The following is a 17,894-nucleotide window of genomic DNA, read 5'->3' on the forward strand; positions in this document are numbered from 1 at the left end:
TCCACTCATAAAATGGGTGCCATGGTGGGCAGGGCCAGTCACAAAACAGTAATTTCCCAGAAGGCAAACAGGTGAGATGAAAAGAAAAGTCACTTGGCCAAAAAGCTAAGGAAAAGGCAGTGGTTGGAGCTCCTAAACACAAAGCCATTCTTTTGAACCCAAATAAGTGATGGCAATGGAGGGAAGAACTTCACTTTCCCAGGCTCCCAATGAAAAGAATGACGACGACGATGATGTTAATAATAATAATGATATTAATATAAAAACTTTGCCATCCTCCCAATTAAAATAACAATAACAGAAATCTTAAGAAATAAAATAAAAATCAGAAGGGGCAGGGAGCCTGTTGGGCACCAGGAGGGGTGCCCTTGGGCACCGCATTGGAAACCCCCAGTGTACAGAAAAGCAATTAAAAATCACTGAAATCAAACGTATTGAGCACGGAAGATTTTTTGTTTGGAGGCACCATCCATCCCCACATGGACAGACAGCATGGGGTCCAGTGCCATCCTTGCAGTACCATGACAGAACCTGGAGTACCCAGGTAAAAGGGAACCACTGTTTGGGGGTAAGGATAGACTGCAACATTTTGCTGCAAGGTCCGCTTGCAAGTGTACCATTGGTATTTTCCAGTAGGAACACCACTCCATTCTTGGCTCATGCCGTCATTTTCTTTATTTCTCATGTTTGTTTCTTGCTTGCTTGCTTGCATCACTCTACTGCCCAGGAGTTGAAGCTCTCCTTACTGTACTTATGCAATTTATATCCCAATCTGCATCACATGTGATCTTGGGGCTGGTCACGACGGCAAAGCTGGTCTCCTTTTGTCTAGACTACTGTAATGTGCTCTATGTGGGGTTACTCTTGAAGATGGTTCAGAAGTTGCAGCTGGTATAGAACGCGGCAGCTCGCCTGATTAAAGGCAGCTGCCAGCGTGATCACATCACTCCGGTGCTGAAGGAGTTGCACTGGTTACCAGCTGTTTTCCGGACCAAATTCAAGGTGCTAGTTTTGACCTTTAAAACCCTATACGGTTCCAGCCCAGCCTATCTCAAGGAGTGCCTCCAGCAACACCAGACAGGCCGCTCGACAAGATCAGCCTCAGATGGCCAGGACAGCTAGGCTGGTGAGGATGAGGCAGAGGGCCTTCTCTGTGGTGGCCCCCACTCTGAGGAACTCTCTCCCTAGGAATTCCTCCATGGCCCCTCTTTAATGAGCTTTCGCCACGCATTAAAAACGTGGTTGTTCAGGCAGGCATTTTGGGGTGGGCTAGGGTATTTTTAGAAATACGATGTTTTAATGTAGAATTTGCCCAGAGTGGCCGGGTGACCGGCCAGATGGGCAATTAAGAAAATAAATAAATAAACAAACAAACAAACAAACGTTAACTCAAAAATAGAAACATACAACAAACAACAATTACCCAACAGCCTGCTAAGAGTCAGAACTCTAACGAAGCTATCCAAAGTGTGGAACCCATTTTGGGGGCAGCGTTCAGTGCCTTGGAGAGCTCCTTTAGAGTTCTGACAGGTTCTAAATGAAACTTGGAGCGGGTTCACCACCTCACTGACATCGGAGCCACCAGCCTGCACTGACCAGTCCTGAAAGGTATATAATAAAGGAGACAAATGGAGCTTGGAGGAAAGCGAATACCAGATCTGGGGTGCTACCACAGAGAAGGCCCTCCAAATGAGTCAAGAGTTTTTAACCTCTGCCGGTACTGGCAGCCTCAGAAGGACTCCCTCGCTGACCCCAAAGCCCAAGCAGGATATTATTTTTATTACATTTATATCCCACCTTTCTTCCATCATGGAACTCAAGGTGCCTACATGTGGTTCCCGGGTAGTCTCCCCTCGAAGCACTGACCAGACCCAGACCTGCTTAGCTTCAGCAAGGCAGCTGCCTCATGTGCCTTCAGACCATGCCTGGGATACGTGGGGAATGGCATTCGTGTCCCGAGTTACTTAGAGCCCTGGAACTGCAGAACAGAAAGGATGCTCATGCTAGCTTCTGCCATCAGCCAGGGGACCAGGGACACTGGGAGGCTGCATCCCCTGCTTCGCAGGAACATCAAGCCAAGGGGGAGACCCACCTGGCCCCTCCATCAGGCAGAGAAGGAGCCACTGCAGGGAGCTCGCTTCCCCCTCCCTGCCAGTAAGGACACTCTGCTCCAACTGACAGTTGCTCGGGGACTGCAGAAGGAAGGGGTAGGGACGCCCTGGCCCCATCCATCAGCTGAAGCAACAAGAGCCTCATTCAAGCAGGGACACCAGCAAGGGAAGATCAACCGGGCCTGAAGTGCATATAAATGCCTGCTTAGGCCTCTCCACCTTGTCCTGGCCTTGAAAAACCAATCTCCCTCCTCCTCCTTTTCCCCTCCACTCCCCTTGCCTTGCGTATCTTGTCATTTGGGTTTGTAAGCCTGGTGGCAGGGCCTTTCTCTCTCTTTCTTACCAATGTGAGCCTCTTTGAGAGACAATAATTGTCTGAAAATTGGGATGAAAATGTAGTAAATAAATACATTTGTAAGTTAGTACTATCACCTTGAATTGGGCTCGGTGACTGATAGGCAGCCAGGGCAGATCTTTAAAGACTGAGGTAAAATGGCTCCTTGCAGACACACCTGTTAACTTTCCAGCTGCTGCATTCTGCACTACCTGCAGTCTCTGGACTGTCTTCAAGGGCAGCCCCACACAGAGCAAGTTGCAGTAATCTAACCAAGAGGTTTCCAGTGCATTATTACCATGCATATTACCAGTACACTATTACCATGAAGCTCACCTGGACTCTCAGTACTGCTTACAGCCTTTATGATACATCAATTAAATTAATCCTCACCAGCTTTTCTGTGGTACAGCAGATATTACCTCACAGGCTGTAGCTTTAGCAGCATTTATAATGTGATTGAGTCATGCCTGCAGCCTTACAGTTGCCGCTTTTAATATAAACCCCTGTTGTTGGCTTCTCAGCAGACTGGTGGGAAAGAGAGAGGGTTATGACCCCACAAACTGTCAATTTGTTGTTCGTTAGCATTTGCCGTTGTTGTCATGATTCTGGCAATACATCTTCACAACTGTAAACTCCTCCATCTGTAAACGCTAGCCTTTGCAACAGTTTTGCATGCACAAACAGCTGTTTCATGCACTGGGTAGATTCTAAAGTTTACACTAATTGTGATTCTAGGGTTTGTTTATAACCTCTGCTAATCCAGAGGAGTTTATATAAGGCATGAGCAATGAAATATGGGTCATTCACACAATATATATTGTTTGCCACATATAGAGTTTACTTTAAGAAGCTCAAGATATGAACGGCAATTTCCTTATAGCAAAGGTTCTCAAAACACTTTTAATAAGCAGAGCGCTGCACATTTTTTAAAAGGTCTCTTTTTTTCTCACTAACAATCTTGTGTGGTCAGTTATTTCCATCTGCATTGTGCAGATGGTGAACTGGTGTCCGCGGCCAAACAGGGATTTGAACCCGTCTCTTCTCCAGATCAGCTGAACCACAAGCAGGAAAGGCTTCTTCAGAGCTGGAGATTAAGTTTTCCTTAATCCTAATATAGGCTGCCTGTGTAAACACACAATGAGTGAAAGTTGGCTTTTTACAAATAACTTTACATATGATTTGAAGCCCACAAACGCAAGGTTTCTAGAAGTAGGTAGGCCTTAGGAACCATTTAAAGTGGATCATACGATTTTACCCATTTTAATTTGCTGGGCCATTAACAGCACAGTGTTCCATTGCATTATTAGGTTAATTAAGACAATATATCAACACGTCCTTCTACATTTCTGCTGCTATGAATAGTGGCTTTTATCTACTGTCTAGTCCTTCCTGAGTTGTTGATTATACAAAACCAGTCGCTCGTGTGTTTTCCCTTGAAAAGGGGACCGGTAACGCAGTATTCCTGAGCAGAGAAAACATGTTGTCAAAGATTAAATGGGGGCTTCAGGGTTCCTGCGGCACCACCCAAATTAATTGTCCAAGGGAAATGACTTTGCTGAACGTTTTTGCATTCAAGATGCCAAGAACAGCACTGTTCTTTGCACAAATATTTTCCCCGCTGAAAATGAAACGTCATCTCAGAAGGATAAACACTACAAGACCATCGTTGAGATACAAAAAGAGTCACCGGTGCATCTTCCACCACACAGCCCACCTCTCCAGTTGGCTTGGACCAGCACTCATTTAGCCAAAAAGGAGACAACAATCCCCCGATCTTCACGTTTGGGGGCCAAAGTAGAGATTATGTCAGCAAATGCATGAGCCCAACCCTGCCTGAGATAATACTGAGATAATAGGGAATGTGGGAGTTGCAGGGATGCTTAACCCCTCATTTGCTGACTGATTCTGTCCTACAAATATCTCCCAAGCTATTTCTCTTCTAAACAGGCTCATATCTAGTTTTGCAGCCCAGCTTGGTGGCAGCGGGGGGGGGGGGGAATAAAAACTGCCTGGGTGGGTGTCATTTGTAGAGAAGAATTAGCAGACAGCAAAACAGCAAAACACCCCAGCCTTTCTGCCCCAGTTAGCATCACAAAGGAAAACCAGGCTAGGACCTCTATGTTTCTTTCACAGCATCTACATTTCACCGTAGGGATGTGTGAGAAAGTAGTTTCAGTTTGTTTTTGATCAGGATTTGCCCAGTTTGCACCTTCCGGACTAAACACAGTTTCAGATACAACCTGCGTTCAAAGTCCGTACATTCCCGAGCTTTCAGTGTGTTTTGCAGACCCCCCCGCCCCCGCAAAAGCGTCCAACAGCATGCGTACGTCTGAAAAGGTATATGAAAAAATTGTACTTTTGAATGCACACACATATGCTTTAATTGGTGGGAGAAGAATGCATCCATTTCAAAGATGTGCACAAGTGATGCGTACATTTGGAGAAATACGCACAAAAATACACACGGATTTTCATGTGAAAAGAAAAAAAAACAAAGCTTGCAGTCTGATACAGATTCGAGTCAGAACAAGCTTTGAGATGGAATTCGGAGACCTTCAGCAAGCTCAAGTTCTGCTGATTTGCACATCCCTGTTTTACCATCAGCATTTCACTGCCGCTGAGGAACCTTGACCCTAACCATGCCTTATTCCTGCTGCCATTGTTATGACTGCTGTGCTGGTGAGGAAAGGGAGTTTTGGGGGAGAGGATTTCTCCTTCAGAAGTGCATGGACGCAGAGCAGCACAGGTGGGCACAGTCACAGAAATAAGCCCAGAAACGTTACTACCCTGCAGAAAGTTTGACTAGCCGGCTGCAGACTGGCAAAGGAGGGGTGGAAAGCTGTTGCCTCCTGCATCAGCCTGCTGCATTTCTATGGTGGACGTAGGGAAGGGAGCTTCTGTCCCCTGGCATCCCACCTGGTTTCTATGCTGGACAGAGTGAAGGGATGCAACATTTCGTCCACTGTTCTGGCCTGCTCACCTGCCAGAACAGAACGCGAAGTACTCCCTTGCGTGCAATTCCCCCTCACCCCCCGGCTACAAGGCAAGTGCTTAAATCAGGGTGGCAAACCTTCTTTTCCATCAAAACCTGTTTTTTTCTGTCGAGTGCCACATTTCCTTGGGGATAATCTGTCAGAGACTGCATGCTTGTAGTGTGCAGGGGGCAGAGCCAAAAGTGGGTGGAGCCATCCCTTCTTTCACTCACTCTTTTCTGATACCCCCTCCTCCCTCCCTCTCCCTCTCTGACACCCCTCCTCTCCCTCCCTCCCTCTCTCCCCCCCTCTGACACCCCTCCTCTCCCTCTTTCTCTCTCTCCCCCCTCTCTGACACCCTTCCTCTCCCTCTCTGACACCCCCTCCTCTCTCTCTCCGACACCCCCTCTTCTCTCTCCCCCCTCCCTTTTTCTCCATGCCCATCAGGCAGAAAGGGACAGATTGCTCTTGCCAGAGCTGAACTGATCAATTGTGGAGGGCTTCCCCGCCTCCTCTTTCCCTCGCTCTGTTTCACCTTTCTACCCACCCCACCCCAATTTTCCTCCTTCTGCACTTCTTCTCTCCCTCTTAGCTCCCCTCACCTACATGGAAATAGGGAGAGGACCGCAGGTTGCCCACCCCCGGTTTAAACACAAAGGATGCAGTAATACTTGAAAGTAAACAAAGAACCTGGCAAGGCATCTGTGAAAATGGCAAACAGCCTTGAGTGACATTTTCTTGGTAGAAGGGCAGGGTACAAATCAAACAAATAAAGAAAACAAATAAGATTTTCCCACCGGAGTGTCAGTTTCACTAGAGAACCAAACAGAGGGGACACTGATGGGAATGACAGTAGGTGGCCTAGAAGGGTATCTGTAGAGCAGGAACAGGGAATCCCTTTCAGCCCCCAAGACTGAATTTTGGAGAAGCTCTTAGGGACTACATTCCAGTGGTGGGCCGGGCCAGAGGCAAAGAAGGCAGGCTCCAAATACTAAAAAGACCAGCAGATTGTAGCTTAAAGCACTTATTACCTGTAACTAAGCCTAAGGAGAGGTATTTCAAGCTTTTAGAATGGGGGAAAACCTGCATGAAAGCTGGGAAACCACCAAATGATCAGTGGGCAAGGGAAGACGGCACGACAATGTCTGGGGAACCCTAGAGGGCCAGACTGAGGCTCCAGGAGGGCCAGATGTGGCCCCCAGACCTGAGGTTCCCCACCCCTGCTGTACAAAGTCAAGGTGCACGGCAGTATGGGCCAGACTTTGGAGCATGTTGATGGGGAAAGTGTCTTCGAAGGGGGCGTGGTGACATTTAAAGCAGGGAAAGCATAACCTGCGAATGTCCATTAACTGAGACAAGGGACGATTCTTCAGGGCAACTTTGGCCCAAATCTCGGGAAGGGTCATGCGCTCCTGGCTCCACGTGAAGAGCATGCGCTGGTGACACTTTTGAGGGTGTTTTCACACTGAGCTTCTAGCTTGCTTTTAGGACTAGACATTCTCTAGTCGCCGGTAAGAAATGAGAACTGATTAAATGCACTGAAGCAGAAGCCCAGAAAGCAGAAGAAAGTCAACTGACCTGAACTTCTGCTTTTGGAACTGCTGCTGTAACGTATGAAGCGAGGGCTCGGTCAACTCAAGCATGCAGGCAGGCACGTGGTATGGCCTTCCTGCAGCCCTGCACCACCTCAGAAACATGCAGGGACAGCTTGTCTAAAAGACCCCCTCCTACAAACCCTTGCAGTATGTATAAAAATGTCTTCTGTTCATTTACAGTGAGCAGGGAAATTTTAACACTGGAGTGCTTTCAATCAAGCAATCACCACTATGCCTTTTGAGGTGGTACAGTTGCATGGAGGACTGTACCACTTGAGCTCACAAATCTCCCTGTAAAGCAGAGGTGCAGAACTTCAGGCCAGGGCCAAAATCCAGCCCACCTGGGGTCACAATCTAGCCCTCCAGGGTTCACAAATGACCCTTCCCCCTTGAAAAGCTTCCTTTCTTTTTATGGTCCCAGTTCAGCTCACTAGTGAAACTGGCAAGCTGGTAGAAAAGCCTTGTCAGCTTCACTGATGCCTTATCAATTTATTTTTTGTTGTGTGCAGGGGAGCTAGTGCACATACCCACACTTTTGAAGTAGGGAAACAGACATGTTCTAATTATAACACTGGAAGTCCAGAATGGATTAAATATACTTTATGTTCCCCCACCCCCACCTGCTCCCGCCACTGCACCACAGTACTGGAAAGTGGCATATAGACCACTTATGTCAGTCAGTCAGTCAGGTAAGAGAGAAATCCATGGCCAGAACAGCTTTTCAGCATCAATTTTGCAAGGCTTTCCAGTCTATAAAGCTTTTTACACTGTTCACAGACTCTCAGAAGAACCCTGCAAGGTAGGACAAGTCGACTGATCACAACATACCCAAAGCAGTAAGAGCCTCTCTGGAGATTTCATTTTGCATTTCAAGATCTCTATAAGCAAACAGCATCATTTAGGAATGGCACATATATCTGTGCAAATTACGGTTCTTCTGGGGGGGGTATATTGGAGTGGGGAGTCACATCCTGCAGATATTTTGCTAGGAAAGTTACGATTTCTATGCAATTTGTGTGCCATTCAGAAAGTATGGCTGTTCTTCGGTACTCAGTACGTAGGAAACAGGCCACAAATACAAAATAAAAACAATTTAAGAAAGTTGCAGTATTAGTATAGCAAGGATCTGAGACCCTGATGTCTCATATCGAAACTGAAAATTCTACATCCTGCCTGCAACACACTTTTCTCCCAGTTTTGGCCTTCTATTTTGCTAGGAACTATAGCTCAGCTCCCTAATGTTCATTTCTGCTAGAAGAAAAGCAGGGGAAAGTCTGCTTCCTAACAGCAGCAGCAGCAACAAGGATCATGATGATTACAACAACAACAAAAACGACAACAACAATAATACAATTGTGGTCTGCATCAAAATGTTACAATATATTCTCACCCTTTAACAGGAGTGATCCTATTCAGACTTCCAGCCAGGGAAGCCTTCCTCTGAGACAGGAAGCTCCAGGGCAGCCTTTCCCAACTTGGGGCTCTGCAGGTGTCTCGGACTACAACTCCCATCATCCTCAGCCAGCATGGCTACTGGCCGCATCTGGAAGGCACCTGGTTGGGGTAGGCTCCTGTAGGGGTTTTAGCCTCCCGCAGATTTTCTGTTTATTTTTTCCACCTGACACTCTGCATTCTATGGTTTCTGAACAGCGCTTGAGCGTGCAAACGCATCAATCCACATGCTTCTAGTTGGGGGGGGGGGAGTAGCTGCCCCCTTTAGGTATTTTTTGTTTGTTTGTACTTCTGCACACCTCGAGAATCCACATGGCATATTGAGATTCCTCCCTCTTGTTTCTCAGTTTTTACCCATTTTTACTCCAATCCTGTCAGCACGGGAACACCGAGTTTGCTATTAGAAGGAGCCATGGTGCTTTTTCTGGGCATTCAAAGCGCTTTCCATTCATTATTTCAGTAAAATCTGCAATAGCATTAACTTACGAAAAGCATAAAAATGAACCAGCATATGCAGAGCTCAACTAAGTACAGTTTAGATTACTATAATGTCCTTCATGTGGGGCTACCCTTGTGCTTGGTCCGGAGGCTGCACCTGGAATGCCGCTTCCCCCCACCCCCACTATTCGGGAGGCGCCTACTGTTGTGTTTTAGGTGCCTGCTAAAGACCCATCTCTTTACCCAAGCCTTTCCTGAATGATTACGCTGCCCAGTTAGTTTGCTTAGTAATTTTTGTGCTTTTAGCTTCGATTTTAAACATTTTAAACATTTTATATTATGAGTTTTTCTATTAACTACGCTGTATTTCAATCTCGGATTCTGTAAACCACTTAGAGATGTCTTTTGATATGGTAAGCATTATATAAATTGATATTATTATTATTATTATTATTATTACTGCTATGTATCATAGAGATATGCATGAATGCACCAAGTTTTCATTTCAGGAGACACCCCTCACCTGGTTCCACTACAAGTACATCGTCATTCTGGACTAGGATCTGTTTTTACAGACTTACAGGCAAGCAATCTTGTGCCTGCATCCTTCACTTTCTACACTAGTTCTCTTTGTTCAAAGATGATAAGATTCTCAGAAACCAACGGCTACGACCATCAGCCTGTTGGATGCATGGACTGAAAATAAATGTCCTAGCACTGCAATTCTGTTCCTAGAGACTCCTCAATGCAAGACTGTACCCAAAGCCAAATTCTGCCTCTATTTCAATCTTGCTAGCTTTTCTAGGATACAAGTATAATTCTGGGGCGACAAGTTAAGACTGGCTTCTGTAGAATAAATTTGCAATGTTCCCCATATCTCACAAGCGTTTCTGCTTTCATAGAAGCCAATGAGAACGTCCTTCGGTGACTGCTGTTCTTAGAAGTTAACCACGAGGGCATACAGATCACAGCTGTAAACAAAACCAGAGGCCCTGTTTTAGATTCTCGCATGAACGGGGAGAATCGCTGCTAGAGTCAAATATATTCCACCGGTGCTGAGCTCTGCATCTGGGGCATGATGTTAAGAGATATGCAAAAATAAGTACCAAAACACCTGACAAGGTACTCATGCACAATTCCTACACTACTTAAGTCCAAGCAATGAATTATCATCATAAATTAGCTTGCAGTCAATTTGCTCTAGAGAAAACTAACTGAAATGCAGTGGACAATACCAAATCATCCTTAGCACCACTAATGAGCTTTGTATTTAACAACTTACTTGGCCGCCAGAGGCGACAAGGAATTCCATGCAGGTGCCTGAGGAGGCTGGCAGAGGGACAGATTTCTCCACTCCTCCCCTGCCAGCCCATTTGGCCTCCCCACTGGCCCACATTTTTACTAGCCAGCTAAGAGGCTAGTAGCGTGTGTCTCCCTGCGGGCTGCTGAGGAAGGGGCTTCCTCTCTTCTGTGGCCAGCATGAAAATGCTGGCTACTAGGAGACCAGCAAAAAAAATGCAGGCTGGCAACATTTGTGGTCTTTCTTACAAGGCTGCAACATTGCAATGTATTTCATTACTCTTTCTCAAGGCAATTGTGCATTAACACCAGTACAGTTCCTGTTCTACTGATTGCAGGGAGGGGATGCTAAGAGACTGGAACTTTCCCAGGCCACCCTCAGGCTGAAGTGGGATTTGAACCCAGGTTTTCCAGCGCTACACGCCAAGATGAGCCCCCTGGGCTACACAGAAAAGTACAGATTAATAAGTTCAAAACATGGGAGCCCCTATGGTTTGTTTGTGTGATGAGGCAAGTGAGGGTAGGGTCGCGTGGTGAGGCAAGTGAGGGTAGGGTCATGTGGTGAGGCAAGTGAGGGTAGGGTCGCATGGTGAGGCAAGTGAGGGTAGGGTCGCGTGGTGAGGCAAGTGAGGGTAGGGTCGTGTGGTGAGGCAAGTGAGGGTAGGGTCGCATGGTGAGGCAAGTGAGGGTAGGGTCGCGTGGTGAGGCAACTTAGTTTCTGGGTATAATCACTGCTTGCCTATGACACAGCCAGGGTAGTCTATCGGATTGTTGGAGAGACTTCAAATCCTGCTCCATCATGAGGCTGGTCTGGACAAGACACATACTTTTTCTCTCACTGTCTGTCAAATAATCCCATGTGATTGCTGAAAGAATAAAACAGGATAACTCCACGTACACCACTGTGAGCTGTGGAGAGGGAGGATAGGATCTGAATACAGCAAACAGCGTTTCTGGGAAGAGCTGGGCTCCAAGCCCTACTCAGCCAAAAAGCTCCCCAACGCCTGAGGTCCTCTCTCAGCCTAACCCACCTTGCCAGGTTGTTGTGAGGACAGAACTGGGGTACAGAACCATTTATGCCACCTCAAGCTCCTTGGAGGAAGTGTGGGAGATTATTAAAAAAGACACTGTGCTGCACACATGCAGAGCATGTTTCATAAGGAGAGGCAGAGATCAGAAATACAGTGGTGTCAACCACTGCCTACCAGTAACAGAGCAAGTAGCCAGGGTCACAGGCAGGAAACAGGAAGAGCCACAGACTCGGAAGAGCCACAGACTTGGAAGTCTTTCGATGATTTATGGCAAGGTCCAAATCCAGCCTTCCCCAAGCTGGTGCCCTCCAGATGTTTTGGATGTCAACTCCCATCAGCCCCAGCCAGCGTGGCCAATGGCCAGGAATGCTGGGAGTTGTAGTCGAAAACATCTCGAGGGCACCAAATTGGGGAAGGCCATCCTAACCCATCGCACATATTGTCCACCGGAACAAGCTACGAATTTGCCCATCTAGCCCAGTCTTGTCTGCTCTGATTGGCAGGACCGGCCCTACCATTAGACAGAGTGAAGCAGTGGCTTCAGGCAGCAGATGGTGTGGCGAGGGTCACAGCACTAGCCCACCAGTGTTCACCTCTCTTGGAAGAGAGCTCTTCCAGGCAACCTGCCCCACCTACCATAAGCTACCTATAGGTGAAGGTGAGGCACTGATGGAGAATCCTGTCCCATCACCAGTGTTGAAGGGGGAGCATCTTCTCCTTCACCTCGGGTGCAAAATGTCTTGAGACAGCCAGGGTCTCTTGCAGAGAAGGCTGTTCCCCATCACCTCCTCCGTCATCCTCTGAACTGCAGATGCCATAGATTCCATCTGGGACCTTCTGCATGCAAAACATGCCATCTACCACAGAGCTGTGCTCTCTCCCTGATACTGAGCATCTTAAACAGCCCATGGGTCATTCCGTTGATGCTGCAAACACACTTACTAAGGAATAAGTTCCACTGAAGACAGCGGGACTCTCTTCTAAGTAAACATGCTTAGGTTTGTGGCATGCGTCCAATTTGTTTCACAGTTAGGACTTCCCAACATCGTCAGTCAGGCGATTTATGTTTTATATGGCATATATCTATCTATGTCTGCACACAGCTACATCATTGTCATCGTTACGATTACATTTATATCCCACCTTTTTTCCTCTTTAAGGAACCCGAGGCAGTGTACATAATCCTCCTCTCCATTTCATCCTCACAACAACCCTGTGAGGTGGGTTAGGCTGAGAGTCAGTGACTGGCCCAAGGTCACCCAGTGAGCTTCATAGCTGAGTGGGTCTAGAACCCAGGTCTCCTAAGACCCAGTCCAACGCTCTAACCCCGACACCACACTACCTGCTTGTGCATTTTGTGCTCCAGAATAGCTGTTGGTGCATATCGTACTCCGGACCAGGCCCACGGATGTCAATGTCAGCGCTGAAATAAAATCCAAAGACGCTACAGAATGCTATTTATACGCAGCTCCCTGGAGACAGGCTGCATTGGGTTATTTAAAGTTAAGGGTGGGGGAATGTTAACTGAGCAAAGCAAGGAAATATACACAGGCATCCATTGCAAATGGATGAGATACAAAGCAACGATGTTTAGATAGAAAGGCCATTTTCAGATATGACCCACCCGCAATGATTTTGCTTTCATTTTCCAGGATTTGGGGGTGGGGGGAGACACTGCCATGGACAAGGTCCAACGATCCAAAGAAAAGCTTGGAAGAGAAGGGAAAACAAGTGTTCCCAGGCTGCAGAACTGCGAGAGATGTGTAGGATGCCAGGGCATCCCTCACGGGGCATGTTAGGGGCTCTTCCATCTGAAACTTTTTCTCCATGGAGTTTTACGAGGGATCCAAACGACGCTGTCTTCCATTTGCAAACCTCCCAGGGTTTCCCCCTCCCCCTCCTTCTTCCGCCTTTTTCTTTCCCGCAAAAAAAAAAAATCCACCGAGGAGGGGAAAAGGTGGAATAGGTGCACGACGACTTTCGACTGGCAGCGCCAGGAGCCCGTCCGTTCTGGAAGCGCCCTGGGGTTTTATTCCGTCTGGTGCACAGATCGGACAGCAGCAAGGTGGCACAATCAATCCATCAATTTTATTACAGTCACAGACCAGCAAGGCAAGGTGGCACAGGAGGGCAGGATCAGGAAACGCGTCGGTGGCAGTCCAGAGTCATTCCTCCTCCTTGACCGCACATCTACCAAGCGCCGACACACACCCTGCTGGGCCAGCACCGTCCAAAAGCAGCACAAAAGCCGCGCGTGAGGGATCTCCGCCCAGCAGATTTATGGCATCCATGAGGCAAGACCGGACGAACCGGGAAGAGAGGCACAGCAGGCTTGATCAACAACAGGTTGGGTAGCAGCGGAGAGGGAGAGCAGCCTAGGAGACAGGGCTGTGCAGGTTTCAGCCAGGTAAAAGAAAGGTCATTCTTCCCCCTCCCCCTTGCGTGATATGCAGTGGTACAGTTGGGTAATTTTAGACTTTGGAGTTAATGGTCCTGTGCCCGCCCCCTCCCTCTTGAGATGGGAATGTAATGACTTCACTTACTTCAAAATGTGGTAAGCCAGACCTACTGGGGACCCTCCTGCTATTTCTGCTGAGTGGTGCCCTGGACATCTGCCCAAAAGTCCTACCCCGACAGCACCACTAAAGATATGGCTTCCTTCCAAAACCTGAGCTGATAGCAGGAGGGGGCTTAAAAACAGTGGAGGCTGGTGGCTCCGATGTCAGTGGGGCAGTGGATCTGCTCTGGGTTTCAGTCAGAACTCTAACGGAGCTATCCAAGGTACTTTGGAGTTCTGATGGAACGCCTGGAGCGGATTCACCACCCCACCGACATGGGAGCCACTGTTTAAGATTTTTTTGTTTAACACATTTACTAAAATATTGGGGGGGGGGGTAGGAAAACAGATGGTTGTTTCTAAGCAGAAAAAGACAGGACATATGAGGCAACGGTTGGTCCTGAGCCCTAGTTTGGATTTGACCCCTTGCAGACTGTTTACAGTCTGAACTTTCAGATGTTTTGATCTTCCTTCCTAACACCAAGCACTAAGGAGGACCCAAATGGGTCACACGAGAGAATTCAAGCAAGCAGCAGTGACGAACTGAAAGATCAACCCCCCACCCCATCCCATGAGCTCAGACAGGAACCCAGATTAGGACAATGGCCTCTCATCTTCATATAGCCCCCACCCCTCCACACACACAATTCTGCAGTGGGTTGCGTTGGGGGTTTGTTTCGTTGTTTTGTTTCGTTTTTTGCTGCTGCTGCTTTTTCCATCCCAAGAAGTTATTTGCAAAGTCACCCGATGTGAAAGGCGATGCATTCGAATTTCGGTTGCAAAAGACACACGCACATTAACTGAAACAGAAAATGTGGTTTTTAAAAACACGCACACACACAAAACCTAACTATACGTTGCATAACAACAACACCCCAGGACGGAACCCAGGGAGGTGTTGATGGCGGGCGGGGGCGGGTGGGGGGCACCAAACGGGCAAAGGGCGTGGGGGGGGGACGGCGAGTATTAGATCGAAACGATCCAAGACTAACTCCCAAGGAAACCCATTGCATGCTTTGTCTATTTGCGAGCCCCAGCTCAAAGGAGCAAGAGAGGCGAATATGCGCATTCAGGCGACCTTCGGAGATGCGCATTTCTCGCCTCAATACGGCCCACACGTACTCACGCATACCGCAAGCTCTCCGCAGTCGCAAAGCATGTGCAGAGTTGCATTGCAAACCACGTCGGACCAACACGGAGAGGCAAAACGCTTGCAAGAGCTGGGAGTGGGAGCGGGAGCGGGGGGGGGGGGGCTTGCTTTTCGTTCTTCTCTTTTTTTTTTTTTTTTACTCACGTATCTCTTGAGCTTCTTCTCCGGGGGCGACTTGACGAGCCAGCCCGTGCAGACGACATGCCCGGCGCTCATCTTCGGCGCCCCCACCCCGCCACCCGCGGCGCCCCACCACCCGCGCAGCCAGCGAGGAGATCGGCGGTGGCGGCGGTAGTGGCGGTGGCGGTAGCGGCGGGGCGGGGCGGGGCGGGGCGCGGAGCGGAGCGGAGCGGGGCTTGTTCGCTCTTGCAGCAGAGCGCGGCGGAGAGGGAGAAACTAGCCGCGATCGACTTCCTTCGGCCGGCTCCCGCTGCCGCCGCTCTCCCCGTCCACGGAGGAAGTCATGACATTGCCCAGTGACACACACGCACCCGGGCGGCGGCCCCGCCCGTGCGAACGGCGACGCGAGCCTGCGAGACACGTGACGGCGGGCCCAGCCCCATCAACACAAACAAGCACGTGCGGAAAGGCCGAGAGCCGGGCGGGGCGCGGGCTGCCCTGCCCGGCCCTGCCCTGCCCTGCCCGGCTTCCCCCACGCGCGCGCGCCGCAGCCCCTTCCCGCCGCCGACGAGGGGGCAGCCCGGCGGAGGCGGTCGACTTCTCTCCCTTCGCTAGTTTGCTAGGATTCAAACCCCCGCCGGCCCCCCCCCCATGCATTTGGAGTGCATGGATTTTTAATAATTATTATCATTCAATAATAATGAATTGTTGCCATCATTACGTAATAATATCAGGTGGAGAGCTATGATCTACTAATGTTATTGTGATGCCGTTGCGTTATTATCTTTTGCGCGTTTGATTTTGTTTCGAAGCAGAGTTAACACAATTAAGGCAGCAGAAAGGAGATACCTCGTGATCAATGAAGAATACTAAAGAAACGAGAGAATTCACCAGCTGGGATGATTAGTCTGTAATATCATACACTTAACGGAACATCTGCAGTAAAACGGCCTAACAGGAGCTCAGCACCGAATGAAAGAATAAAATAATAACAAACTGTAGGCAAAGGGCATAGACTTCTGGCTGCAGATTTGATGACGAAAATGCTGGGGAGTGAGACCTTGAACTCGTACTTAAATTATGGAATTCGCTAGCACGACATGTTGCAATGGCCACCGATGTGGATGGCATTAAAGCAGATTGGACACATTCCTGGAGAAGGTTATCACGGGTTACTAGTCCTGACGACAATATGCTAGCTCCAGTATCAGAGGCAGTATGCCTACATACAACAGGTACTGGGGAACATGGGCAGGAGAATGCTGTTGCACTCATGTCCTGCTTGTGGGCTTCATCCAGGCAGCTGGTTGGCCACTGTGTGAACAGAAGCCTGGACTAGATGGACCCTTGGTCTGATCCGGCAAGGCTCTTCTTCTTAACCTGGTGCCAAAATCATGACAACGTTGGCCCCAGGCAGGCCTCAGTGGGGCGAGAGTTTCACAATTGGGGCGCCGCACCAAAAAGGCCCTTGTTGGACTGCAACTCCCATCAAGCCTAGCCAGCAATGGTGAGGGGTGATAGGAGTTGTAGTCCAAGACCATCTAGATGGCCGCTTGTCCCCATCCCTGATGTAGTCAGCTTTACAAGCTGAATATGAGCCAACAATGTGATGTGGCTGCAAAAAAGGCAAATGCTCTTTTGGGCTGCATTAATAGAAGCATAGCTTCCAAATCAACCCTGAGTGCTCATTGGAAGGACAGATAATGAAGCTGAAGCTCCAATATTTTGGCCACCTAATGCGAAGAGAAAACTCCCTGGAAAAGACCCTGATGCTGGGAAAGACTGAAGGCAAAAGGAGAAGGGGACGGCAGAGGATGAGATGGCTAGATAGCATCACGGATGCAATGAATATGAACTTGAGCACGCTCCGGGAGAGAGCGCAGGACAGGAAGGCCTGGCGTGCTATGGCCCATGGGGTCACGAAGAGTCGGACACGACTGAACGACTGAACAACAAGCTTCCAAATCCCAGGAAGTACTAGTTCCCCTCTACTCAGCACTGTTTAGGCCTCACCTGGAGTACTGTGTCCAGTTCTGGGAACCACACTTTAAGAAGGATGCAGACAAACTGGAGAGGGTTCAGAGGAGGGCAACAAAGATGCTCAGGGGACTGGAAACAAAGCTCTATGAAGAGAGACTGAAAGAACTGGGCATGTTTAGCCTTGAGAAGAGAAGACTGAGGGGAGATATGATAGCGCTCTTCAAGTCCTTGAAAGGTTGTCACAGAGAAGAAGGCCAGGATCTCTTCTCGATCATCCCAGAGTGCAGGACATGGAATAATGGGCTCAAGTGACAGGAAGCCAGATTCCGGCTGAACATCAGGAAAACTTCCTGACTGTTAGAGCAATAGGACAATGGAACCAATGACCTAGGGAGGTGGTGGGCTCTCCCACACTGGGGGCCTTCAAGCCGAGGCTGGACAGCCATCTGTCAGGGATGCTGTGACTTGGATTCCTGCATTGAGCAGGGGGTTGGACTCGATGGCCTTGTAGGCCCCTTCCAACCCTACTATTCTATGATTCTAGTCCAAGCATTATTTGCAAGCGCCAACTAAATGGGCCACCAAAACATTGGCCGGTGGGGCATCACCTGCTTCTGCCCACTCCTGGCACAGAGAACTGGAAATTACTATATACAAAAGATGTAGGGAGCTGTGTTGATCATTTGGGGGGAGGGAGCAATAAAAATATATTTTACAAATATTTTACAAATTATACAGTAGGGCAATCAGTGGCATAATGGAGGCAGGGAACATGAGGGTGCAGCATCGACACTTTTTTATTAGCTGGGACACTGACCTCATCTGCCCCCCCACACCCCCGACTTCCCTGTT

General features: G+C 48.6%; 1 protein-coding gene across 7 annotated transcripts in view; it reads right to left on the reverse strand.

The window, feature by feature from the left end:
• Window positions 1-15,420, reverse strand: part of GAB3 (GRB2 associated binding protein 3) — a 137,777-nt gene extending 122,357 nt beyond the window's left edge. Inside the window, exons 1-3 of one of the 7 annotated variants that reach the window (XM_084814095.1) lie at window positions 15,087-15,177; window positions 12,578-14,592; window positions 1-3,570 (exon numbers count right to left, since the gene is read on the reverse strand). The exon at window positions 1-3,570 is cut by the window's left edge and continues 33,759 nt beyond it. Coding sequence is in view for 3 of the 7 variants with exons in the window: in XM_084814098.1 (XP_084670224.1) it covers window positions 15,087-15,158 (72 nt within the window). In the remaining 4 variants the exon portion in view is untranslated. Of the gene's footprint in view, window positions 14,593-15,086 lie in introns of all 7 variants that reach the window. The other 6 variants (XM_084814094.1, XM_084814093.1, XM_084814100.1 and 3 more) reach the window with 6 other exon arrangements.
• Between the last annotated feature and the right edge of the window lie 2,474 nt (window positions 15,421-17,894).

This window comes from Heloderma suspectum, chromosome 9 (assembly GCF_057233095.1).
Source record: "Heloderma suspectum isolate Gila_16-S chromosome 9, 16-S_ref, whole genome shotgun sequence".
NCBI lineage: Eukaryota > Metazoa > Chordata > Lepidosauria > Squamata > Helodermatidae > Heloderma > Heloderma suspectum.